Here is a 23045-nt window from a genome sequence, read left to right on the forward strand (position 1 = left end):
CATTGTTTAACGTTCAGTCCATGTCCACAGTATTTTACCAGATTGGAATGGTAAGGATTGGAGTTAAAGAGAGGACAATCTTTCTGAAGCTATACCGTGTAATAACCCATACATATTTGAATTTACAGGCTCGTTAGATTTCACCTGCTCGTTTCCTGTTTGTTTCATTTTGTACAGCAACCTGTGAATGCAGAAAACTAGTTGATCCTCTGCTGGCTGTGTCAGTTATGGTTTGTGAAGGAGTCCCAGCAAAGATTGAGCTTTATGCCCAAATCTGAAGCTTCCCCAAATTCTAGTACACTCTCTGGCCTACTTAATCTGTGCAAATATGTATACATCAGCATGAAATTAAATTGAACATGTAAAGTAGTGGTAGTAGTTGTAGTAGTAGTGCCCCACGGATTGCACTTCTGAAATGGGATGAGCCCAATAGCAACTCAAGCTTTAACCTTGCAAGATTTAGGGTCACGTTTAATCCATTGATGGACGGTGGCCATCTTTTCAGCATCCATCCACAGCAGTCCACACTATTGTTAACAGAAGGGGCAGCACTGGAGTAATTAGAGGCATGGTGCAGCTTGGCCAGGCAACTCCACTATATTGTTCTGTAAACAATGGTTTTCAATCAAAATAATAAAAGCTTTACAGCCGACAACACCTGGAGTAATACATTTGCAAGAGAGTTGAGGGATTTTGACTGGTTTAACCAGGCCATTTGATTTCCATGCTCTATTTAGACTTCTTATTGTTGCAAAGTGCTCAATCTTTGGGTCTTACAGTTGAAATGAAAACAATAGGAGATGTTAGCCACTCTTCCATTGTACTGATACAGTTGTGGTAAGAAGTTGACATACACTCGTCATGGGCATGAATGTCATAATAACTGATAACTCAGAATCTTACAGTTGCAAATCCCAGAATGTTTTGCTAGTGGGTTGGCTCATCACTCTAGACCGGCGAACACCCCTTCCCTTTCTGTTGCAGTCGTTAGCAACTATGCTACCAGTCTCCTCGGGCAAATTTACACTTCCCCTTCCCAAAAATGGCCAAACGAAAGATGAAAAACAGTTAACTTCCAAAACAGGTGGGAGGCAGATTATCTGTTCACTAAAGTAAAAGACAGATCTGTTTGTCGTGTGCGGAGCAATGTGGCTATAACAAAGAATGTAACATAATTGAATTGTTTTTTTAATGCCCTTTATCAACTCCTAGGCAGGGACTGTTAATAATTTGTTTGGATTTTTATTGAAGGACATTCTTATTTTTTTGGGTTGTTTTGTTGTTGGCCTTTGAAAAAAGATTTACATAAAAAAGAGGTAGTTTGAGATAGATATATAGAAGATAGAGAGACAGAAGAATTCATGTTATCTATTTAAATACAAAACAACAAACAAATACCACTGATGTCTTTTATCCCAAATTTGATTTATCGTGTTTATAATATTAGTTTGTTTATTCCAGATTCAGTGTTTCATCAAAATGTAAGTTAGTTGCCATATGATAAACTTTAACGCTACATTTCTGCAGAGAAGGGAAACATGCACATCGCAGTGATTTTTCATTAACTATTGAGTTTGGCCCGCGGCGTTGTCACAATTTTTTATTTTGGCCCACTGTGAATTTGAGTTTGACACCCCTGCTCTACACTGAGCTGCCCTGTTATCCTGCCTATCCCACATATACACACTTTACTGCTTCTGTACATGATACACTCAACAAGAAAAACAACAGTGTCCCATCGTGTCAAGGGACTATATACACTGTACATACACTTTTTCTACCCAGCCTGCCGTTTACGCTAATCTCTTGCATCTCACTAAATGGATGGCCCTGTTTTTGATTGTATACCGAGAAATAAGCCATTTGGGAATTTCTTTCATCTCCTTCACATCAAATTGACACAGCGACTGTTAAATTCAATTAATGAATAGTTATTTTATGTCTTTTAGAATAAATACTGAAAGACTTCAATGCAATTGTGACTCAAAAAGATCATTCCCTTACTGAATTTCCTTGCTCTCATTCTGCTTATAGATGCAAGAGGCGCTGTCTGTTCTGTCTGATCTCCCACTGTCGCAAACGTCCTCTGCAACTCCTGCGTATCTTCAGGATGAAAGGTCTCACACGGTGAGCCGAGGAAGCCGTCGCAGCAGGGAGGCGGCGTCCTCATCACACTACTCTACATCTCGAGGCGCAGATAGAGACTCAAAAAAAGGCAGATACCGAGACAGTGATCGGGAGAGACGCAGAGCTCGAGAAGACAGAAATAGGGACAAGGAAAGGGAAAAAGACAAAAAGAAGAAAAAACACAAGAGGAGGTCACGGTCAAGATCCACATCGAGGCCAAGGAGCAAACACTCCTTTTCCAGTGCTTATAGAAGGTCGCACAGGTCACGGTAAGAGTCATTAAAATTCAGTCATTGCACATACACAATTTACATATTTGTATTTTATTTGTTATTAAACATAGTTCGTGGAAAGTAAAAGACTACTGGATTTGGTCCCCCATCTACTTTGTGGATACATATTTTTACTTCATTCTGTATAGGGTGAATGTCATCGTCTCTAAGGAAGAACTATACATTTTGAAGGGTGTCCAAAGCAAGATGGCCAGTGTCAAGCTAAATTAGTCCTCATGCATGCTAGGCTTTACACGATCAGCATTTTTGGGGCCGATCACAGAGTTTTAAAAAAAAAAATTTAAAATCACAAGATGGACCAATGTGTCTATTTAAATGACTTGTTCATATCTTTTATATACTTATGTACTGTATACTGAGTATCTTCAAAATATTCTCTTGTCTGGTTATGTATTCTAATCTGTCAGGTCAAACCAACATTACAACATGACAAATAATGGGTGCTAACTTACTGTAACTGATTTAATTTATTGTAATTAAATGACTTCACACACACCAAAACTTTAGCGCATGATTCAACAGAATGCCGGGATACTATGTCAAAAGGCACGCAACTAGGCTAAAAATAAACCAGCTTTTGGATTCAAATATACTGTACACGACAGCTACGCGGAGTAAATGTCTTTCGCGGATCATTGATCGGATTGGCGAATTATTAAAGCCGGTCAGCATGAAATGCCAATTATCGGCTGATACCGATCAAGCCGATCAGATCGGTTTAAAGTGTAATGCATGCATATTGGCCAAAGGGGTGAAACAAATTAAAATGAGCCACTGCTTATTCTGCCCCCCTTTAATGTGAAGTAAAAGTGGTGCCTTGACTTACGAGTCCACACTCATACCTCAAAACACTCATGACGTCTCAAATAATCTTTCCCCATTAAAATAAATCGAAATGCCATTATTTGCTTCTTCTGGTGTGCACGCCTTGGCCACCAAGGGGCAGTATAATACAGAGACTCACGAAAAAGTGTTTCACAACTGACTCCGTAAGCTGCCGTGACATTAGTGTTTTTTTGCCAATGTTAAAGAATATGTGAATGTGTATTGTTGTATTGGCTGTCCACATGAGTTGCTTCACCATTTGGGTTGAAATATCTGTTGCTTAAAGGGTAACACCACGACTCTCAATGCCATTCGTTACAGTCTATAGCATTGTGCATTGTGTGTTAGCATTAAGCTAGCAGACAAAGTGATGTGGTTGTTTTAACGACACTACGTGTCAATCTCTTTGACCATTAATCCATTAATAACAACTGGCAATAAACAGCTTGAATTATTATTATTTTTTTTTTTTCAGTATTTCCCAAACCGCTGCTTGTTGTGAAGTGAGTTTAGTTGAGTTTGCTGTCATCATCCAGCACTTGTATCACAAATCTTTACTAGGAAGTCAAGAAAAAAGTCGGCCGAGCGTCAGCTTGCATCTAAAAAAAACTTATAACCAATACACAGTATAGTACAGTACAATACAGAATTGTGTTACCTTGACCACCAGCAGTAGATCTTTTTCAAAATTTATGTCTGGAAAAATTGCCAGTGCAAGGAGCACCCCGAGGGCTTATAATAAACACAGTAAGCGCATCAATTTTATTTTTGCTTCATCACCAAGCCGCCAAATTACACATTTCCGTTACTGTGAAGATCTGCACACAGTGGACACATATTGTAAAGTCATCTTACCTTGGCAGGTGCTGTGATTTTAGTTTGTAAGGAGAAAAAAAAAAAAAAAAAATTTCAAATGGCGTCAGCAGTCTCTTGAATGCTTGTGTGTGAACAATAGCCACTTTGTACTTTGAATTTTTGGGGGCCCCGAGGCTGAGTGAGGCGTTTGTCTTAAATTAATGACACATAAAACAGCTAATAGGGGCACAATGTCTATTCGAGGGATGGCCACGATTTGACCAAATATGGTATGTTTTATTATGTGGTTCGCTTTCACTGTCTGAGCGTTCTCCTTATGTGCCATAAGATTCTCAAAACAAATGACCAACTCTTTGTAGATCTGTTTTTTGGTTTCCTTGTAAACTCTTTCTTGCCACCTAATCACATCTTTTGGAGGTATTTTTCAGTCCTATGAGAGTCTCCTGAACTCTATTTTACACTGTCTTTGTCTGTCTGACAAGATCCCGCTCACACTCTCCAAGTAGAAGGGGCCGGGAGGGCCCATCATCAGAACGGAGACATGATGTCAAGGATCATGAGTACCATCATCAGAGCAGTAGCTCTAGCTTGGCCAGGGAGCATTCTACATCCAGGTGAAGCTAATAGCTCAAGTTCACACATACATTGCATTTATTACATAGAGCCCTATATACTATACCTAGTGCTGCAATTTTAAAGTTGTGCTTTGAGGGTTTGAAAAGTGCCAATTCTTTTTACAGCAAAAGTCTATGACTAATTTGCTCGAAGGAGCAAACATATGTTCATCAAACTATACATAAAACATACCTTAGCTTTTCTCCCTCTGCTATCGCATAACAGTTTTGTTTCATAATATAATACCATCTCTTTAATGTGATAATGACTCAAGGTATGTACTATAAATGTGTATGCAAACGTATTTTGCCACTGCTGTAAGATGCAGAAAAACCTTAAGATTGAAATTTAAAGTAGATAAAAGTGCTTTAATTTGACATTTGAAAAGTTTTACTTTAGTAAGGAAATGGCTGGTGTGTTCACAATTTCCATTTTATTCATTTTTGTTTATTTTTAATTTAAGCTGATTCAGTCAAGTAATGTGTATTTACATTGTAGACGATAGAAACCCTTTTAGCAGCTTCAAGACAATTTTACACGTAATAGAACGTTGAAAATAATGTTTTGCTTCATGTGTGCTCGAGTGAACCTTGGTTTGAGAAACCGACTGTCTGTGTTAAGACACCGAAAGAGTGAAAAGTTAATTAAACACTACATAGGATGTACCCCTTACCTTGCCTTTGCAGCAGTCACATCAAATTAATTCAAAGGGGAAATTAGCTACATCCTAGAATCAAGTAATCAGTAATCAATTGTAGCCTTAGGTGTCCCATTTACAGACATTGATACACTTCTGTCACTGCCTGGTAATCAGCGTGACCTTCCGTTGTGACTTTCATCACTGGAGCAAAGATGTGGGGTATCATTCCTTGCTTGAAACAAGTTGGAGTTATGAGGGGTATTTTAATCTGACAAGCTGCATTTAAGTTTCATTTGGTTCTTTTCCTTTCCAATCTGGGGACAGAAAACAATGCTTGGAAAAGGCAAGGTGTTTGTCACACCGATTACAGGCCAATCAGATCAACAAACTACCGTGCAACACGACCACGAAAGAGTACAAATACTAGGCCTACGTACAAAAGCTTTTTCCCACCAGTAGACCTGTGGGCCAGAGATTGTGTGAAAAATTAATTTCCCTAAATCACCAATTTGTTTGTAAATCAAAATGTTCCCTAGTCTATCACTAACCTACACTAACACTGTAAAGTCATGAATACATTTAATATTTGTATAGAAAACACTTCTAAGCCATACTGTATAGCTAAAACAATCAAATGAAAACAAAATATGGCAGTAACCATGTGTGCCGTTTTAAACCAAGAATGTCATGTGCTTGTTTTTCTGTCGAAATTGTGCCGTACAAAAAGGATGGATAAGTGATTGGTCCAAATAGTTTCAGGCTGGTCGGACTCAGTCTAAAGCTTGACAAGATGGATTTGTTAGATCTAAACCTTCATTCTCGCAAGTCAATTCATGTTGTAAGGTCTTAGGGGGGTCCGTTAGTCTGTTATTGATGGATGTGCTCCTCATTGCTAATTAGTCTTCCCTTCTGTACTCATAAAGGAAGGGTTATGCTCAGTTTATCAATTAAAACAGTTGTCAATCACAATTGTAGCTGAATTAAGTCACTTGTACAAACCCTTGAGCTCTGTTGCACCAAGAAATGCAACAATCGGCTTATGACAACAACATCCCAAGTATTTACAAATGTCAAACCAATAAGAGTGCTTTTTATGATTAATAAATGTATGCCCTTGGCACAGTGGCAGACATCTTCCTGTTTTCTGGAGAGTGGGAGCAGATGTTCAATATTCAATTTTAGTATTTTTTGTCAAGCTTTTATTGTAACAGTGGGACTATTTGACAGACAACTATTATTAGTGCATGTGCACAATGCATTTTAGTGTGCAATGTGCTTCGGTAGACATGCTAACAAGACATTGATGTAAACTGGAGCTGACATTTTCTCTGAGCATTAATTTACAAAGTGGCACTTTGCTGAACACAAAAACCCATCCCCCTTCGCAGATGAATTACTGCTGTATATATTAAAAATGTTTAAGAGCCCTCTATTTGTCACAATTGTTTCACGCAGGTCCCCTCTTGTAAAAAGGAAGAGCTTCATGTCCTTAGGAACCAAGAAAATGGCAGGTTCCTCGGTTTCCCCTTACCAATCACCCAACAGAGCTTTGTCCCGATCATCAAGCCCTGCCTCCAGCCTGGCCCAGTCCAGGTAAGCCTTTAGTTTGCTTTCCCTCTTTAGACTATCCTAAACAAAATCTTTTATCTTATTAATCCGAATGAATCAATTATAAATCGACACACAATTGAATTAGCTGCCAAAATACTATTTGGTGTTTCAAAACAAGGAAACACTACTAGTTCTAGTTTGCATTGATCGGTAGCGCCTACCTGAGGGAAGGAGCTGGAAGAGCTGGTGACCAGGGTGGGGAGGGTCCGAGAGGATTTTGCACGCCCTTGTCTTAGTTCTGGCAGCGTGCAAGTCCTCAAGGGTGGGTAGGGGGGTACCGACAATCCTTTCAGCAGTTTTGATTGTCCGTTGCAGTCGGAGTTTGTCCTTTTTTGTAGCAGCACCAAACCAGGCTGTGATGGAAGAACACAGGACAGATTCGATGACCGCTGTGTAGAACTGTCTCAGCAGCTCCGGTGGCAGGCCATGCTTTCTCAGAAGCCGCAGGAAGTACATCCTCTGCTGGGCCTTTTTGAGGACGGAGTTGATGTTGGTCGCCCACTTCAGGTCCTGGGAGATTGTAATTCCCAGGAACTTGAAGGTCTCGACGGTTGACACAAGGCAGCTGGACAACGTGAGGGGCAGCTGTGGCGAAGGATGCCTCCTGAAGTCCACGATCATCTCTACAGTCTTGAGCGTGTTCAGCTCCAGGTTGTGTCGGCCGCTCCGCTTCCTGTCGATATGCAGACTCGTCACCGTCCTTGATGAGGCCGATGACAGTGGTGTCATCTGCAAACTTCAGGAGTTTGACAGTCGGGTTCGCTGAGGTGCAGTCGTTCGTGTAGAGAGAGAAGAGCAGCGGAGAGAGGACACAACGTTTGCGATAACGTGCAACGATTCTCTTACAGCGCTGTGGAGGAATTTTGTCCCACTCATCTTTGCAGAATTGTTGTAATTCACACATTGGAGGATTTTCAAGCATGAACTGCCTTTTTAAGGTCATGCCACAGCATCGCAATAGGATTCAGGTCAGGACTTTTACTAGGCCACTCCAAAGTCTTCATTTTGTTTTTCTTCAGCCATTATGAGGTGTACTTGCTGGTGTGTTTTGGATCATTGTCCTGCTCCAGAACCGAAATTCGTTTCAGCTTGAGGTCACGAACAGATGGCCGGACATTCTGCTTCAGGATTTTTTGGTAGACAGCAGAATTCATGGTTCAATGTATTTCAGGTCCTGAAGTAGCAAAAAAGCCCCAGACCATCATTTTCTGAAATACGGTTTTACCTTTACACCAGATCTAATGGGACACACACATTCCAAAAAGTTGTTTGGTTTCGTCAGACCACAGAGTAATTTCCCAAAAGATTGGGGATAATCAAGATGTCTTCTTAAAAATTAAGACGAGCCTTAATGTTATTTTTGCTCAGCAGTGGTTTTTGTCTTAGAGCTTTGCCATGTAGGGCATTTTTGCCCAGTCTCTTTCTTATGGTGAAGTTATTAACACAGACCTTAACTGAGGCAAGTGAGGCCTGCAGTTCATTAAATGTTGTTGAGGGGTCTTCTGTGACCTCTTGGATGAGTCGTCGCTGCGCTTTTGGGATAATTTGGTAAGTCGACTACTCCTGGGAAGGTTCACTTCTGTTCTATGTTTTCGCTATTTGTGGATAATGTCGCTCACTGTGGTTCGCTGGAGTCACAAAGCTTCAGAAATAGATCTAAATTCTTTCTCATTTGTTTTCTTAATTTCTTTAGATCTCTGTGTGATGTCTAGTTTTTGAGGATCTTCTAGTCGACTTCACTTTGTCAGGCAGGTCCTGTTTAAGTGATTTCTTAATTTCTTAGAACAGGTGTGGCAGTATCAGGCCTGGGTGTGGCTCGAGAAATTTAACTCTGGTATGATAAACCACAGTTAAGTTATCTTTTAACGGGGTGCAATCACTGTCACACAGGGCCATGTATGTTTGGAATTTTTTTTTTTCGTAATAAATTTTGATTTAAAAACTGCATTTTGTGTTTACTTGTGTTGTCTTTGACAAATTTTTTCATTAGTTTGATGATTGGAAACATTTAAGTGTGACAAATATGAAAAAAACAAAAAAAGAAATCAGGAAGGGGGCAAACACTTTTTTGTATATAAGATTTGTAGAAATTAAGGCATCCTGTTAAATGGACACACTCCCTTCAAATAAACACCTTATACTTTCTGCAGTTGAGTAAACAACTGCTCCAACTATCTTATTGTTAACTAGTAGATTCTACTAATGTACAATTCCAATGAAGTTGGGACCTTGTGTTAAACATAAATAAAAACAGAATACAATGATTTGCAAATCATGTTCCACCTATATTTAATTGAATACACTACAAAGACAAGATATTTCATGTTCAAACTGACAACCTTGTTGTTGTTGTTTTTAGCAAATAATCATCAGCAGCAGCCAGAATTTTATGGCTGCAACACGTTTTGAAAAAAGCTGGGACAGGGTCAGGTTTACCACTGTGTTAAAGCACCTTTTCTTTTAACAACATTCAATAAACGTTTGCGAACTAAGGACACTAATTGTTGAAGCTTTGTAGGTGGAATTCTTTCCCATTCTTGCTTGATGTATAGCTTCAGCTGTTCAACAGTCCAACTCTGTTGTCGTATTTTACGCTTCATAATGCGCCACACATTTTCAATGGGAGACAGGTCTGGACTGGAGGCTGGCCAGTCTAGTACCCGCACTCTTTTACTACGAAGCCACGCTGTTGTAACACGTGCAGAATGTGGTTTGGCGTCCATGAAAAAGATGTTGCTTGGATGTTTCTCCAAAACCTGTATGTACCAGATGTGTAAGTTACCCATGCCATTGGCACTAACACAGCCCCATACCATCACAGATGCTGGCTTATGAACTTTGCGTCCATAACAGTCCGGATGGTTATTTTCCTCTTTGGCCCGGAGGACACGACGTCCACAATTTCCCAAAACAATTTGAAATGTGGACTCGTCGGACCACAGAACACCTTTCCACTTTGCATCAGTCCATCTTAGATGAGCTCGGGCCCAGTGAAGCCGGCGACGTTTCTGGGTGTTGTTGATAAATGGCTTTTGCTTTACAAAGTAGAGTTTCAAGTTGCACTTATGGATGTAGCGCCAAACTGTATTTACTGACATTGGTTTTCTGAAGTGTTCCTGAGCCCACGTGGTGATATCCTTTACACATTGATGTCGGTTTTTGATGCAGTGCCGCCTGAGGGATCGAAGGTCAGGGGCATTCAATGTTGGTTTTCGGCCTTGCCGCTTACATGCAGTGATTTCTCCAGATTCTCTGAACCTTTTCAGAATCAGAATCATCTTTATTTGCCAAGTATGTCCAAAAACACACAAGGAATTTGTCTCCGGTAGTTGGAGCGGCTCTAGTACGACAACAGACAGTCAACTCTGATGATGATATGGACCGTAGATGATGAAATCCCTAAATACCTTGCAATTGTACATTGAGGAACATTGTCCTTAAACTGTTTGACTATTTTCTCACGTACTTGTTCGTAAAGAGGTGAACCTCGCCCCATCTTTGCTTGTGAATGACTGAGCAATTCAGGGAAGCTCCTTTTATACCCAATCATGGCACCCACCTGTTCCCAATTAGCCTGTTCACCTGTAGGATGTTTCAAACAGGTGTTTGTTGAGCATTCCTCATCTTTTTTGCCACGTGTCCCAGCTTTCTTGGAACATGTTGCAGCCATAAGATTCTAAGTTAATGATTATTTGCTTAAAAACAATAAAGTTTATCAGTTTGAACATGAAATATCTTGTCTTTGTAGTGTCTTCAATTAAATATAGGTTGAACATGATTTGCTAATTATTGTATTCTGTTTTTATTTATGTTTTAACACAACGTCCCAACTTCATTGGAATTGGGGTTGTAGAATCATTTCATTATCAGGGGTGCACATAAGTGGTGCGAATGTGCACTGAAAATAATAACAGCACCAGATTCATGTGTATCACTTTGCATTTGCGTACCAAGATGTTTTTATTCTGAGCAATGTTGACCACTGTTGATGTGATACCTTATGGATGCTGGTTTATGATTTGCAGGTAGATGCTTCCCCTTCTTGTCTCCTCATTTGACTGTTTCATGATTCCCGTGTTGCTTTGAACATTTTAGATCATGCATATTGTATGACTCCTCCTGTTTGCCAGATTGGTTTCTTTCTCTTCCTTTCCGCTCTGCTTTTGCTTTTGTCGAACACCACTTATCCTCTCGTCTCTTTGCAGGGGAGCTTCTCAGGAGAAAGAAGAGCCTGTGTCCGCTTCCATAGTGTCTGCTGTTCAGTCCAAAATTACTCAGGTATTGTGCTCCATGCTCTTATCCTAATTAGGCCTTCTGTTGAACTTCCCAACCTTAAACGAGTACTGTTAACGCCACATAATATGAAACAACCAAAACTGACATAATTTGCTCCGCTTCTCCTCAAAAATGGTAAAATAATCAGTTTGAATATTGTGCAAACGATGTACATGTTCGACTCAGTAAATTCAAAGGACTTTTTCAGTGTAGTGAGTTTTAGTTGGGAAAGAAAGTGAAATAGAGTTTGTACAGGATCCACACTTGTTTAAATCAGGTGGCATGAAGCTTCACATTTAATCTTTATCACCTATAGAATGTGTTAAGCCAGTGCATCGCTTTTATTGGAACCTCATTTGGAAGAGTGACAAGAATGACACTCGCTAAAGTGAGAGAATGCATGGCAGGAAAACATCTCATCAGGAGAATTTTTGGATGCACGTGTCAGTTTAGAGCACTAGAACTAAGAGGTCCAAACCACACGAAAAGAAATGGACATCTTTGAAATAGTGGAACTGTAGATTCAGTTGGTGGTGTGGTGCATGTAATGTTCACTGTAGTCCTTCTCTGTAAGCAGAATACATTAGTCAGTCTAACCGTGCTCTCACTCACCTAAATATACTCTGACCTTGGTCAACACTCTGTCCGCTCTGCCCTGTTTAACATTACAGTGTCAAATTTATGGCAGTCATCTTCCTGCTTTCCATAATCGGATGCGCACTCACACATCGTTCCTGGAAGAAAAATATATTGTAGGATTTGTAGAAAACTTTCAATTGGAATTCTTGGTGAACAAAAGGGAAAGCTGATAGTTGAACGTTTATGTCACTACTCTTGTTTCTCCAATCGAGTTTCCAGTGATAACAGCCTAGCAGCAGCACCGTTCCGAAACCACACGTCTCGAGCTCATTGATGGAGACAAAACACATTTGTTTCGCCAACTCACCATTCCTCTTGCCTGTATCACACCATGGCTCCCCAACTCCTGCTGTTCTCTGCCGAGTGACTTTAGTCACAGGCACTTGTTAAAACTTAAGCCCCCACCTGTGATGTTTTACAAACACACCCTGAATAATTCAACACCTAATAGCCTCGTTGCTATTCGACTCATCCCGCCTCGTCGCCGTTGTTTGTCGTTGCTTTCTCGTCTGCTCATCCTCTCTGTTGTTGGCTTGTTTCATATGCATTGTTATGCATTAATCATGGAGCATTTTATATTACATACATACCTGTACTTCATAAATTTTATACGTTTTGTCCTTTTTAGAGTATTATTTGGACATAGCTAGGTTTCAGGGCTAAGCTGGTGAACCCCAGAAAAAAACAGACAAATGTTTTGTTAAGGCGGTGCAGGGTTTTTAATGAGTCGAGAATGAAATGGGCTGTTGTACCAACTTTGTATCGTTATCACAAAGTAAGACTGGGTTCTTATTGTGCAAACATATCCTAAAAGAAACTCACTTCTATATACCCTTTCACACTGCCTTTCCGCTAAATTGGAACATCACAGACGCGACAGTAGTGCCAACATTTATTCACCTGTTCCTTTCAGACAGAATTAACTGAAGAGGAACTCAATTTCTGTATATTTTACGTTTATGCTTTTGTTATTTTGTAATCATGATGATAAACAGTATTTATGCGGTCCCCGGAAGTAATCATGTTTTTTTTTCCCGCACATGACAAAAACACATTTATTTAAGGATGAAGTAAAAAGAGACACAATTAAGGCATCAAGCTGTTTTTTGTTTTGTTTTTACTGTAACTGTTATATTTATAATACTAGTAATACAGCTTTAACATTTTACTAACCCTATTTTACAGTTCTATTTTTCATTGTGTTTGCCTTCTGTTGGGAATTGGCTTGGTAGAAATTGCATGCTTCTTCTGCATCATAGTCACTCAAGTTTAAGGAACCAATTTCCTTGCTCTCGAAATCGCTTTGGTTCCCTTATATGCTAATAACGTCCTGATCGGTCTCACTTATTGTCTCAGAGTGAGTAAACAGAAATTGGTTTACGCAATTCCTTCAAGGAAAGGTGAATCGGATCTTCCGGGAACTGATTAAGAAGGTTGAAGGAGGACACAAGATGACTGTCAAGATGGCACTAGTTGCAGGCACATGCGAAACGATAATCAAAGGTAGAATAAGAAATGTAGAATATAAAATGCTGCAAACGGCTCTTTATAGCAGGCTAACGGTGGCTGGTGGCCTGACTCATGCACGCCTTGACACTGCGCTCTCACACTGGGAGGAAGAAAGTGTGGCTACAGGCGCTGCGCAGGCACCACGTCAGTGTGAGCCATCACTGACAAGTGTGTGTTTAGTGTACATTTCCAGTCACTGGGGGGCAAAAATGAAATCAAATGGCCTTTTGAGTGATGTGATATGACAATTTCACCCCCTCTGTGATTACAGCTGTTAATTTCTCTTTTCTGTCAGCAGAGCTCAGGGGTGGATATTTGTCCGTGTGTGAATGAATCACTCCCGGGATGTGTGCTAGCACATCTCTGGAGGAAGGAAAATGAAAGTGCAAACTAAAGGCATTCTTTGACTGCTGGGGATGTGGTACCCATCTATAGAAGGGTTCAGGGATGTATTGTATGTTTGTGTGTGCCGAACGGAAGGCAGGAATTGCATTGCAAAAGAAGAAACAAGGCTCCCTTGCCACGCAGCAGCTGTAAAAACATGTCTGTCCTCGGCGTGCATAGTGCGTCACGCGGTTGTAATTTGAGTGCTTGTGGCCTTTCCATCCATGCTGTTTAAACCCCAGTTTGCCTCCGCAAACCTCTGTGCTGAAGGAGGTCTCTCAGCTTCTTGTTGATGGAGTCCGCAGAGCTAGAAGGGCGCCGGAAAACAGAACAGCCAAGGACATCCAAACATGGTGTGGACACGTGTTTTATTGTGGGCCCATTAGAGTTTTGCTTGCCCTCAGATGGCCAGTTGTAACTGTAAAACTCTCTGTGTATATATATATATATATATATATGTGTGTGTGTGTGTGTGTGTATATATATATTTTTTCTTCTGAGACAACCAGAACAGTCCAGTTCATTCTCAGAAAGCAAATATTGATGTGACATGAGCGAATTAGCACTTAGCACAAACTGTAATATCTCATAACTCTCACCTTTGGGCTACATACCTAAGGAGGTGGAAGTGTGTGTTGCGTAAATTTTACTCATTTGTGTTTCACAATGGTTATTTAGTATACTTTTAAAGTAATGGTTAAATGTAGATTTCTAATAAACCTAACGGCAAAAGTAGTTTTTTATGATGATGATGATATTCATTTGGTTATAAGCATGTCTGAAGTTAACTCCAGCCTTTTCTTTTCCTGTTTACCTTGCTTGGTGTCATGCATGAGTATGAGCCTTTCGCAATTATTATCAAGAAATTAAAAGGTAACCCTGAGATACTGAGTACAGTTGGATAGAACCGAATGAAATAAGGTGGAATAGCTCCAAGCATTAGTGGGATAATCCCATATTATAGTGTTTTGATGCTTCCCATTGTTGCACAGTTTTACCAGGTAGTGCCAAATAATTTTCTTTTTAATTAAGTTTTCAATTTCCCACTTAATTAAATGTAATAATCTCTTCCTGTCTACTCAAGCTATGCTGTTGAAAAAGCAGTTGACACATACACTATGTGCACCTCACCACAATAATTAGTTGTGTTTGGGATAATCGTAAAATGCACTTCTTTTGGGAACACACACATAAATTCCTAGTGGGTTTTGCGCCGCCAATTATGAAGGGGGGGGGGGGGGGGGGGGGGGTGTTCAGTCATGCTCCGGACATATGAGACCTACACTGTACCTAGAGGAGGCTTTATATTGTTAAAATGGCATTGATGGTTGACCTAATTTTCCATTAATCCAGAAGATGGTTTTCCACTTTAAAAAAGTAACCCTTGAAAATGCAAAAAAGCAAATTGCATTGAATGCATCAGTCGAAAAGAGACTAACAAATTACAAGGGAGGAGCACCATTTGTATTTACTTCTTGACGTAGAGCTGTTCAAGGTTAGAAAGACATGAGTGTGGCAAGAAAATGGGTCACTGTAGCAAAATGGACGCAGTGAAAGACCATAGTACAGCGTCACGGCGACTGGGTAAGCTAATGTTATCATAAGTGTTTATTTTTGTCAGTTCTTGCCGTGTATCCTCAAATGTTCCAATGTTGTGGCAGCAACAAATTCATGAACGTTTCGGCACTCTTGGACACCCGCTTGCCCAGTTAGTTGAAACAATACCTGGTATTGCCAGCTGAGAAGTATCAATATGTGTGAGCAGTTTTAAGCAGAACAGGTACTTTGCAGACTTTGGAAGGTTTTTCCTTATTGAACTGTGTTTCTTTCTGTCACTCTCTTTAGGGTCTGATGGCAAAAGTACGTGCCATGCTCGCCTCATCAAAGGCTTTCCAGCCTCCCACTTCCTGATGACATCTTGACCTTCTATTAACCAAGAGTTTATCATTGATTCATCTTGATTTGAGTCAGCAGATTAACTCAAATCACCCACATAAACTGAAATATCTAGTTTGACTGTCTACCCGAGAAAGTCTCTCAGCAGCTGATGATGGTTCATGTCCACAGTCGTTTTTTTCACATCTCAAATGCATTTGCTCTTTTGCTTTTAAAAGTCCCTAATATTGGAACTTATCCAAAAGTCTTGATGCTCCTTCTATGAAGGATATTCAGTATTCACATCTGTCACCTCTAATTTTCACCTCCAGAACCTTTCTACATATATTTTAATTTTGTACTTCCCTTTAGTGCTAGTCTGGCCTTGTATTTCTGTTCCTTATCCAAACTAGTTAGTAAGGTTTAATAAAGGATTTAGCTGTGGCTTGTCTGTCACTGTCCAGTCCCAAAGTAAGTTTTCATTATTTCCCCCAACCCACCCTAACCCAAACTAAATGTTGGGATGATGTTGTGACTTGGGTTTATATGCGTACTCACTTTGATAGTTGACTGCTGTCCTTATGTCAAGTAAGTAGAATAAATCCGGACAACTGACCTTCATTTGTATGTAAACTGATAAGATGGAAGAACATTGTTTTTTTGTTTTTTTTTCTGCCTCCCAATTTAAATAAATTAACTGTACTGTGATGTTGTTGATAAAACCCCACAAGCCAATCTGTTCATTGTCTGATGTCCTCTGGGTGTTTTGTTTTAAGATGGCACTAGTGACAAACTGAAGTTAAACTGGGGTGCAGAAATCTTTTTCTGACTTTTCCCCGCAACCGCAGGCAGCGGTATAAGCTCATAAAAGATTAAATGTTCCGAAAGATAGCCTGTTTAATACCCCACAGAGCCATAAGTTGATCAGCAAAACATTTTCTTACAGACAAGCCATAAAAGGACCCTAAAACACGGATGTGGTGTTGTCTGTCCGCCAACAACACAACAACAACAACCAACCGCCAACACATAATGAAGTTTCCCAAAAGCATGTAGGGAAATATTTTATGGTACAACGAAACTAAGGTTGACGATTTAGTCATGATTCTAAAAGGAATGTTTGCTGCAAAAAGAAGAACACAATAGCAACACTGTTATATCGTGGTGCCGGTGTCATGCTTTGGGGCTGTTTTTCTTCAGCTGGAACTGAGGCTTTAGTCAAGATGGAAGGACTTTTGAATACTTCACTGTCAATATTTTTGATAGAAAACTGAAGTTCGAGAAGAAATTCACTTCAAGCATACTGTATGGTCAAATCAACAATTCTGTTGAATGGCTGGAGACGAGATGTCCTCGCAATTACAAGTTTGCAAATAATGCCAAGACAAGATATGCCATGCTAAAAAAAAAAAAAAACTCATACCCAAAGGAATGTTTTTTTGTTTAGTTTTCATGTTCTATGTAAACTATAAATGGTTTTAGTTTTCTTTATACTATGCTCATGGAAATGCTTTTATTATCACTATTATACAGTTCCACCAGAAGGTATTCACACCTTCACATTTTCCAGATTTTGCAATGTTAGACTTGTTCTAAAGCTGATTTGAGTACAATTTTCTTTAAAAAAAAATAAAAAATCTACATAAAATATCCCATAACGACAAAGTAAAAACATATTTTCAGACATTTGTGTAAATGTATAAAAAATAAAAACATTCAAGCATAATTGGTACATAAGTATTCACATCCTTTGCTATGACACAAATACGTAAGCTCAGGTGCATCTGATTTCCACTGATCATCCTTGAGATGCTTCTACAACTTGAATGGAGTCCACCTGTAATAAATTCATTTGATTGAACATCGTTTGCAATGACACACACCTGTCTATAAAAGGGCTCATGGTTGGCAAGTGCGTATCAGAGCAGAAACCAAGCAATGAACTCCAAGGAATTGTCTGGAGACCTGTGAGACCGGATTGTGTCAAGGCACAAATCTGGGGAAGGATACAAAAGAATTTCAGCAGCATTGAAGGTCCCGAAAAGCACTGTGGTCTCAAATATTCGGAAATGGAAGACGTTTAGAACCACGAGGACCCATCCTAGACATGGGTGTCCGACCAAGCTGAGTAACTCGGGAAGAAGGGCCTTGGTCAGATAGGTGAACAAGAACCCTATTGTCACTAAGGCGGAGCTCCAGTGTTCCCTTGCGGAGATGGAACCATCCAGAAGGTCAACCATTGCTAACGCACTCCACCAATCAGGCCTTTATGGTAGAGTGGCTAGACTGAAGCCACTTTTCACTCAAAGGCACATGGCAGCCTGCTTGGAGATTGCCAAAAGGCACCTTAAGGATTTTCAGACCTGCAGAAACAAAATTCTCTGGTCTGATGAAACCAAAATAGAACTTTTGGGCCTGAATTGCAAGGATAATATCTGGTGAAGAGGCACTGCTCATCACCTGGCTAGCACCATCCCCTACATCATGCTGTGGGGCTGTTTTATTGCTGCAGGAACTGGGCGGCTAGTCCGCATAGAGGGTCAGATGACAGCTGATAGAGCAGCAAATATAGAGAAATTCTTCGAGAACTTGCTGTGGAACTCAGACTAGGGCATCGATTCACCCTCCAACACGACAATGACCCCAAAGCACACAGCCAAGATGACAAAGGAGTGGTGGCTTCAGGAGCCGCCTGTGAATGTCCTTGAGTGGCCCAGCCAGAGCTCGGACTTCAATCCAATCGCACATCTCTGGAAAGACCTAAAAATGGCCCATCCAACCTGCCCGAGCTTGAGAGTATCTGCAGAGAAGAATTGGAGAAAATGCCCCAAAACAGGTGTGCCAAGCTCATAGAGACATACCCAAGAAGACTTGAGGCTGTGATTGCTACCAAAGGTGCTTCAACAAAATATTAAGCCATGGGTGTGAATTCTTAGGTACCTGTTATGTTTACATTTTCAATAAATTCGCACAACTGTCTGAAAATGGTTTTACTTTGTCATTATGGTATATTTTATGTATATTTCAAATCAGTGTTACAATAAACATCTGTAACATAGCAAAATGTGGAAAACGTGAAGGGGTGTGAAAACTTTCTGCTGGCACTGTCTGTATGTATTTATTTTAGAGCTGTTTCTCAAAAAGCTTCAAGGATTTGTATTTCTGAGTTCTTGACCTAATTACAAGCATTGCTATTGCAAGAAATGAAAAGCTACAGCCCCTATCTGTTAAATAAGGTGAGCTACAAAGTATGAGGGCAATAATCAACTATATTGTATGAGAGGTCTTCAGCATTAAAACTTTTTTTTTTTTCCAGTAGAAGTGAAAGGCTTTATTTTCAATATTTTTTTTTTATTTTTATTTTTTAAAGAGTGGATTACACGTTTGGGCACTGAATCATTTAAGACAAGTGTACTTAGCAATGTTATGTAAGGTGAGAATGTTTTGACTTATCTAGGAACAAATTGTTCTCCTTATACTGTGCTGATCATGGCTAGGTTGAGCAGGTTGCAAATGAAGCCATCTTTTGGAAGACTGCTGAATTTGTTGAATCTTGCTATGGCGATAAATGGGTCAATTTAAAAAAAAAAAAAAAAAAATGTTTTTAATTTTTTGTTGGTGTTTCTCCCCAAATCAGCAAGAGAGTTCCCTTGAGGCAGTGTGTCTTTTGGATCAAAAATTCACCAAGCAGTTCATCTGGCCAAGCCAAAGAAAAGGCACTTATTTAAATATTTTTGGCCTTTATCTCCCTGTAAAGCTGCACCGCCTTTGATAAGATGAGCTTTGCAGCTTTTTTTTTTTTAACAGCAAATTGTGTCCCAGCACAAAGAAATCCCCAAATATGACGCACACAGTGTAGTGAGAGATTTAGACATGGAATTGAGACCATAACTCTTGCTTAGCAAAGCAAATAGACCTTTTAAGCATATCTGATGTTTGGAAGATTTGGCTCTTTTTGTACATATTTTAGAATTAAAAAAGAGAGGGGCGTATATGTCAATAATCTCACCTGCCCCATTGACCCAAGAGGCATGTTTAGCATAATGGGTACTAATAATAGAGCTGAAACTATGAGTAAGATGCCAATGGCCTACACACGGTCATGTTTTGGAGGCAAAGTGAAGATTGAGGGATTTTAAAAACATCCCCAGTTCTCTGTTGGATTTTAACTCGATTTTCAGATTTTATGAGCGCACTTACAGGCTCGGGTAAGCAATTAAATCAGCATTTTTCACGCATAATGTGAACACACCAAGCAAATGCTGACCCATCTGAAAAGACTGAGTCCATAGAGCATATATGCAAAACTCAGGCCCGGGAGCCAAATTTGGCCCACAATCTAATTATATTTGGCCCGCAAGACCACATAAAATGTGTATTAGAGCTGGGCCACCAGTATATGGCACATGCACCACTAATATTACAAGTCCAAGAATGCTTTGCAAGTATGTTGGCCCATCAGTCTAGACCGGCGAGCGCCCCTTCCCTTTCTGTTGCTATGCTACCAGTCTCCTCAAGCAAATTTACACTTCCCCTTCCCATAAATGGCCAAACGAAAGATGCAAAACGGTTAACTTCCAAGACAGGTGGGGGCAGATTGTCTGTTCACTAAAGTAAAAGACAGACCTGTTTTTTTGTGTGCAGAATAATGTGGCTGTAACAAAGAATATAACAGAATTGAATTGTTTTGAATGGCCTTTATCAACTCCTAGGCAGGGACTGTTAATAATTTGTTTGGAGCTTTATTTTATTTGTAATGAAAGCGATCCCATCGTGTCTGCACTAAGCGACGCACGATGCAATCGTGCCTGACATTTGCAACTTCATTAACTTACACAGGCGTAGAGTGAGAGCATGTGCATGTGCATGTGAGTCATTGGAGTTAGGGTGGCTGAATTGGCCTTGAAAAGGGAAGTGACTCTCAGCTTACGGTGAAGGACGCTTCCATCTCTGCACGTTCATTGAACAATTTTTGTATAACTACTTATCTAACCGACTACCTCAACAAACCTCAAATGACCCCTTGAATACTAGTTTAACCTACCCAAACAACTAGTACTCCGACCAACCACGCAGATTCCACACCGACCAACCTATCTACCGCACTGACCAGTCTTCTTCAACCAAACACATTAGCTGTAACTAAACCAACCCAACAATTAATCTCATTGCCTATGTCTAACCAACCACTCCTCTATGACTTATACTACTGTAAAATACCTCGACATACCTCACATCGTACAACTAACCCATCCTTCTGCCATCAACAGAGCTATTCAATTTCCAACTACCTATTTCGGTCTGACCATCCCACCTGATTGCCTACACATCGAACAGACCCTACCAACTCCAGTTGACTTGACCCGTCCGACCCCTCTCATTAAACCCATCTCATCCAACCATTGCTAACCCAACAAACCTGCCTCAATGGCTAGTCATCTGTGCGAGCAAAGACTCCCGACTGTACAAATCAGCCCAGCAAAGCCATCCATAACTTTGTCGCTTCAGACTGTTAATCCATGGTCATCTCAGCACAAACGAGCTAACATTCCTCTCTGTCCCGAGACCACTGTTTTGAATTGCAGCAAAGACTGTCAATGTCTGATGAAGGTCCTGTGTTGTTAGCCAGTAGTTGCGTTCTTTCTCATGGGCGTGATGCTCGCGGTTCAGGTAATACAAACTATTTGCATTCTTTATGCTGTCATTCATGACCTCACTATGTCCTGTTAATCTCATTTTAGGCAATTTCGACATTTGAAACAGAGGTCTGAGTTATGTCCAGGGCTCAATGGTGTGTTGCAGAGGAAATCGTCAAAGAATTCAGTGGAAATTGTGCTTTAAAAACCCAAGTTGTGATTATATATTTGAATGGTCTCAGCAATCTGACAGTCTCTTGGGTGGAACAGATCTTTTATATGGATGGAAGACTGAAAATAGTCAGCAAAATACAATGTGTACCAAGTTTCCGTTCTTATCTTTGAGTAGGGGATTTGGGGGGCTTTCATCTCTGGATTGTAAAGTATTTATTACCTTAAATTGACTTGTGTCTTAAATCCTTTCATCTAATCTTGGCTCCAGTGGGGGGATAACAGTTAGCAGCAGCTATTGTCAACTCTTTTACAGCTCTCATCGGTCGGCTAGAAGTTTCCCCAGCTGGGAGTCATTGCCAATGTTTTTGCTATCTTAAAATGATAATGCTGACAGTAAGTCGTTTGTGTTCATGTAGATTGTGTAGCATCCTTAATGCCGTCAATGACATCAAAACGCTCCATGTTATAGAATTGTTATGCAATTGTTGTCTGCTTGTTTGGTTTTTTTTTATAGCGAAATAATAGTGAGACAAGCCTTCACACCGAAAAAAAATTACTTTGTGGATGGTAAAAATAATGATTAAGGATTTGGCAATGATGTCATGGCACTGCCTGAAAACATGTCTGTGTCCAATCAGATTGCCTATACCGCCTAAAGACACCAGGAGGGGCAACTTGCACGTTATTCATGGATTGCTATGATATGTGTAAAGCGTTATAGTCCTCAATTATTTTTTTTAGCAAGCTCAATGTCTTGTTGTGCTTCAGCAGCGGGTAATCTTTATTAAAACACAAGCCCCAACATTCAGCTCATGTTTGACCTTTTCACAACAGCCCGCGGAAGATTGCACTTCAATAGTTTGACACTGGAAGATGCCTCATCCTTGAAATTGTTGGGTTCCAGGATCCAAAATGAATGTTCGATTTGTCTGTGGGGGCGTGGGGGGAAGTGCCCACTTTCCACAACACTTGTTAGCAAAATCAATTGTATACTGAGGTGGGTGTGTATTGAGAGAACAAGGTTATTCAAAGAAAAAACAACTTTTATTCATCAAAATATGTTGTGGGTTTGTTTGTCTGCTCATTCATCTCTTAATTGTAGTCCTTTAGTGTCATACAAATATAGATATTATATACATTTTTATTCAAAGTCTAATGCGATGCTGATTGAGTGTGCGTTCACCGATGCGCTTAGGGCAAAGTTCACTTGCAACAAGGTCCAAATCAAAATGCAGCCAACCATATCAAGTCGTCCCTTATCATGTAAAGCGCTTAACAGGTGTTAAGCGCCTCACCTGTAATTGTTTGAATACACATATTACATGTTTAGAAACACGTCAGAACAGGAAAGAATAGACAAAACTAAAGTACATACAATCCCATAGGATCTATCATGTAAAACTGATTGAGGAACCGAGGCAATACAAGCTAAATATCACATAGCATGGTGGCAAATATTCTGGGGGACGTTGGTCTATCGATTAGCACGTCTGCCTCACATTTCTGAGCTTCTGGGTTCAAATTTCAGCTCAGCCGTTTCTGTGTGGCGTTTGTATGTTCTCCTTGTGGATGTGCAGATTCTTTCTCGGAACTCCAGCTTCCTCCAATATCTTTTTGGGTTGAAAA

The 23045-nt window shown here is 40.1% G+C and overlaps 1 protein-coding gene across 2 annotated transcripts in view; it reads left to right on the plus strand.

The window, feature by feature from the left end:
* sfswap (splicing factor SWAP) overlaps window positions 1–16344 on the plus strand; it is a 52212-nt gene extending 35868 nt beyond the window's left edge. For both annotated transcript variants that reach the window (XM_061799787.1, XM_061799788.1), the window contains exons 15-19: window positions 2035–2396; window positions 4544–4675; window positions 6772–6909; window positions 11133–11205; window positions 15580–16344. In XM_061799787.1, coding sequence (XP_061655771.1) covers window positions 2035–2396; window positions 4544–4675; window positions 6772–6909; window positions 11133–11205; window positions 15580–15645 — 771 coding nt within the window. In that variant the 3' untranslated portion in view covers window positions 15646–16344. The remainder of the gene's footprint in view (window positions 1–2034; window positions 2397–4543; window positions 4676–6771; window positions 6910–11132; window positions 11206–15579) is intronic.
* Window positions 16345–23045: the final 6701 nt, after the last annotated feature.

Source organism: Phyllopteryx taeniolatus, chromosome 15 (assembly GCF_024500385.1).
Source record: "Phyllopteryx taeniolatus isolate TA_2022b chromosome 15, UOR_Ptae_1.2, whole genome shotgun sequence".
Taxonomy (NCBI): Eukaryota; Metazoa; Chordata; class Actinopteri; order Syngnathiformes; family Syngnathidae; genus Phyllopteryx; species Phyllopteryx taeniolatus.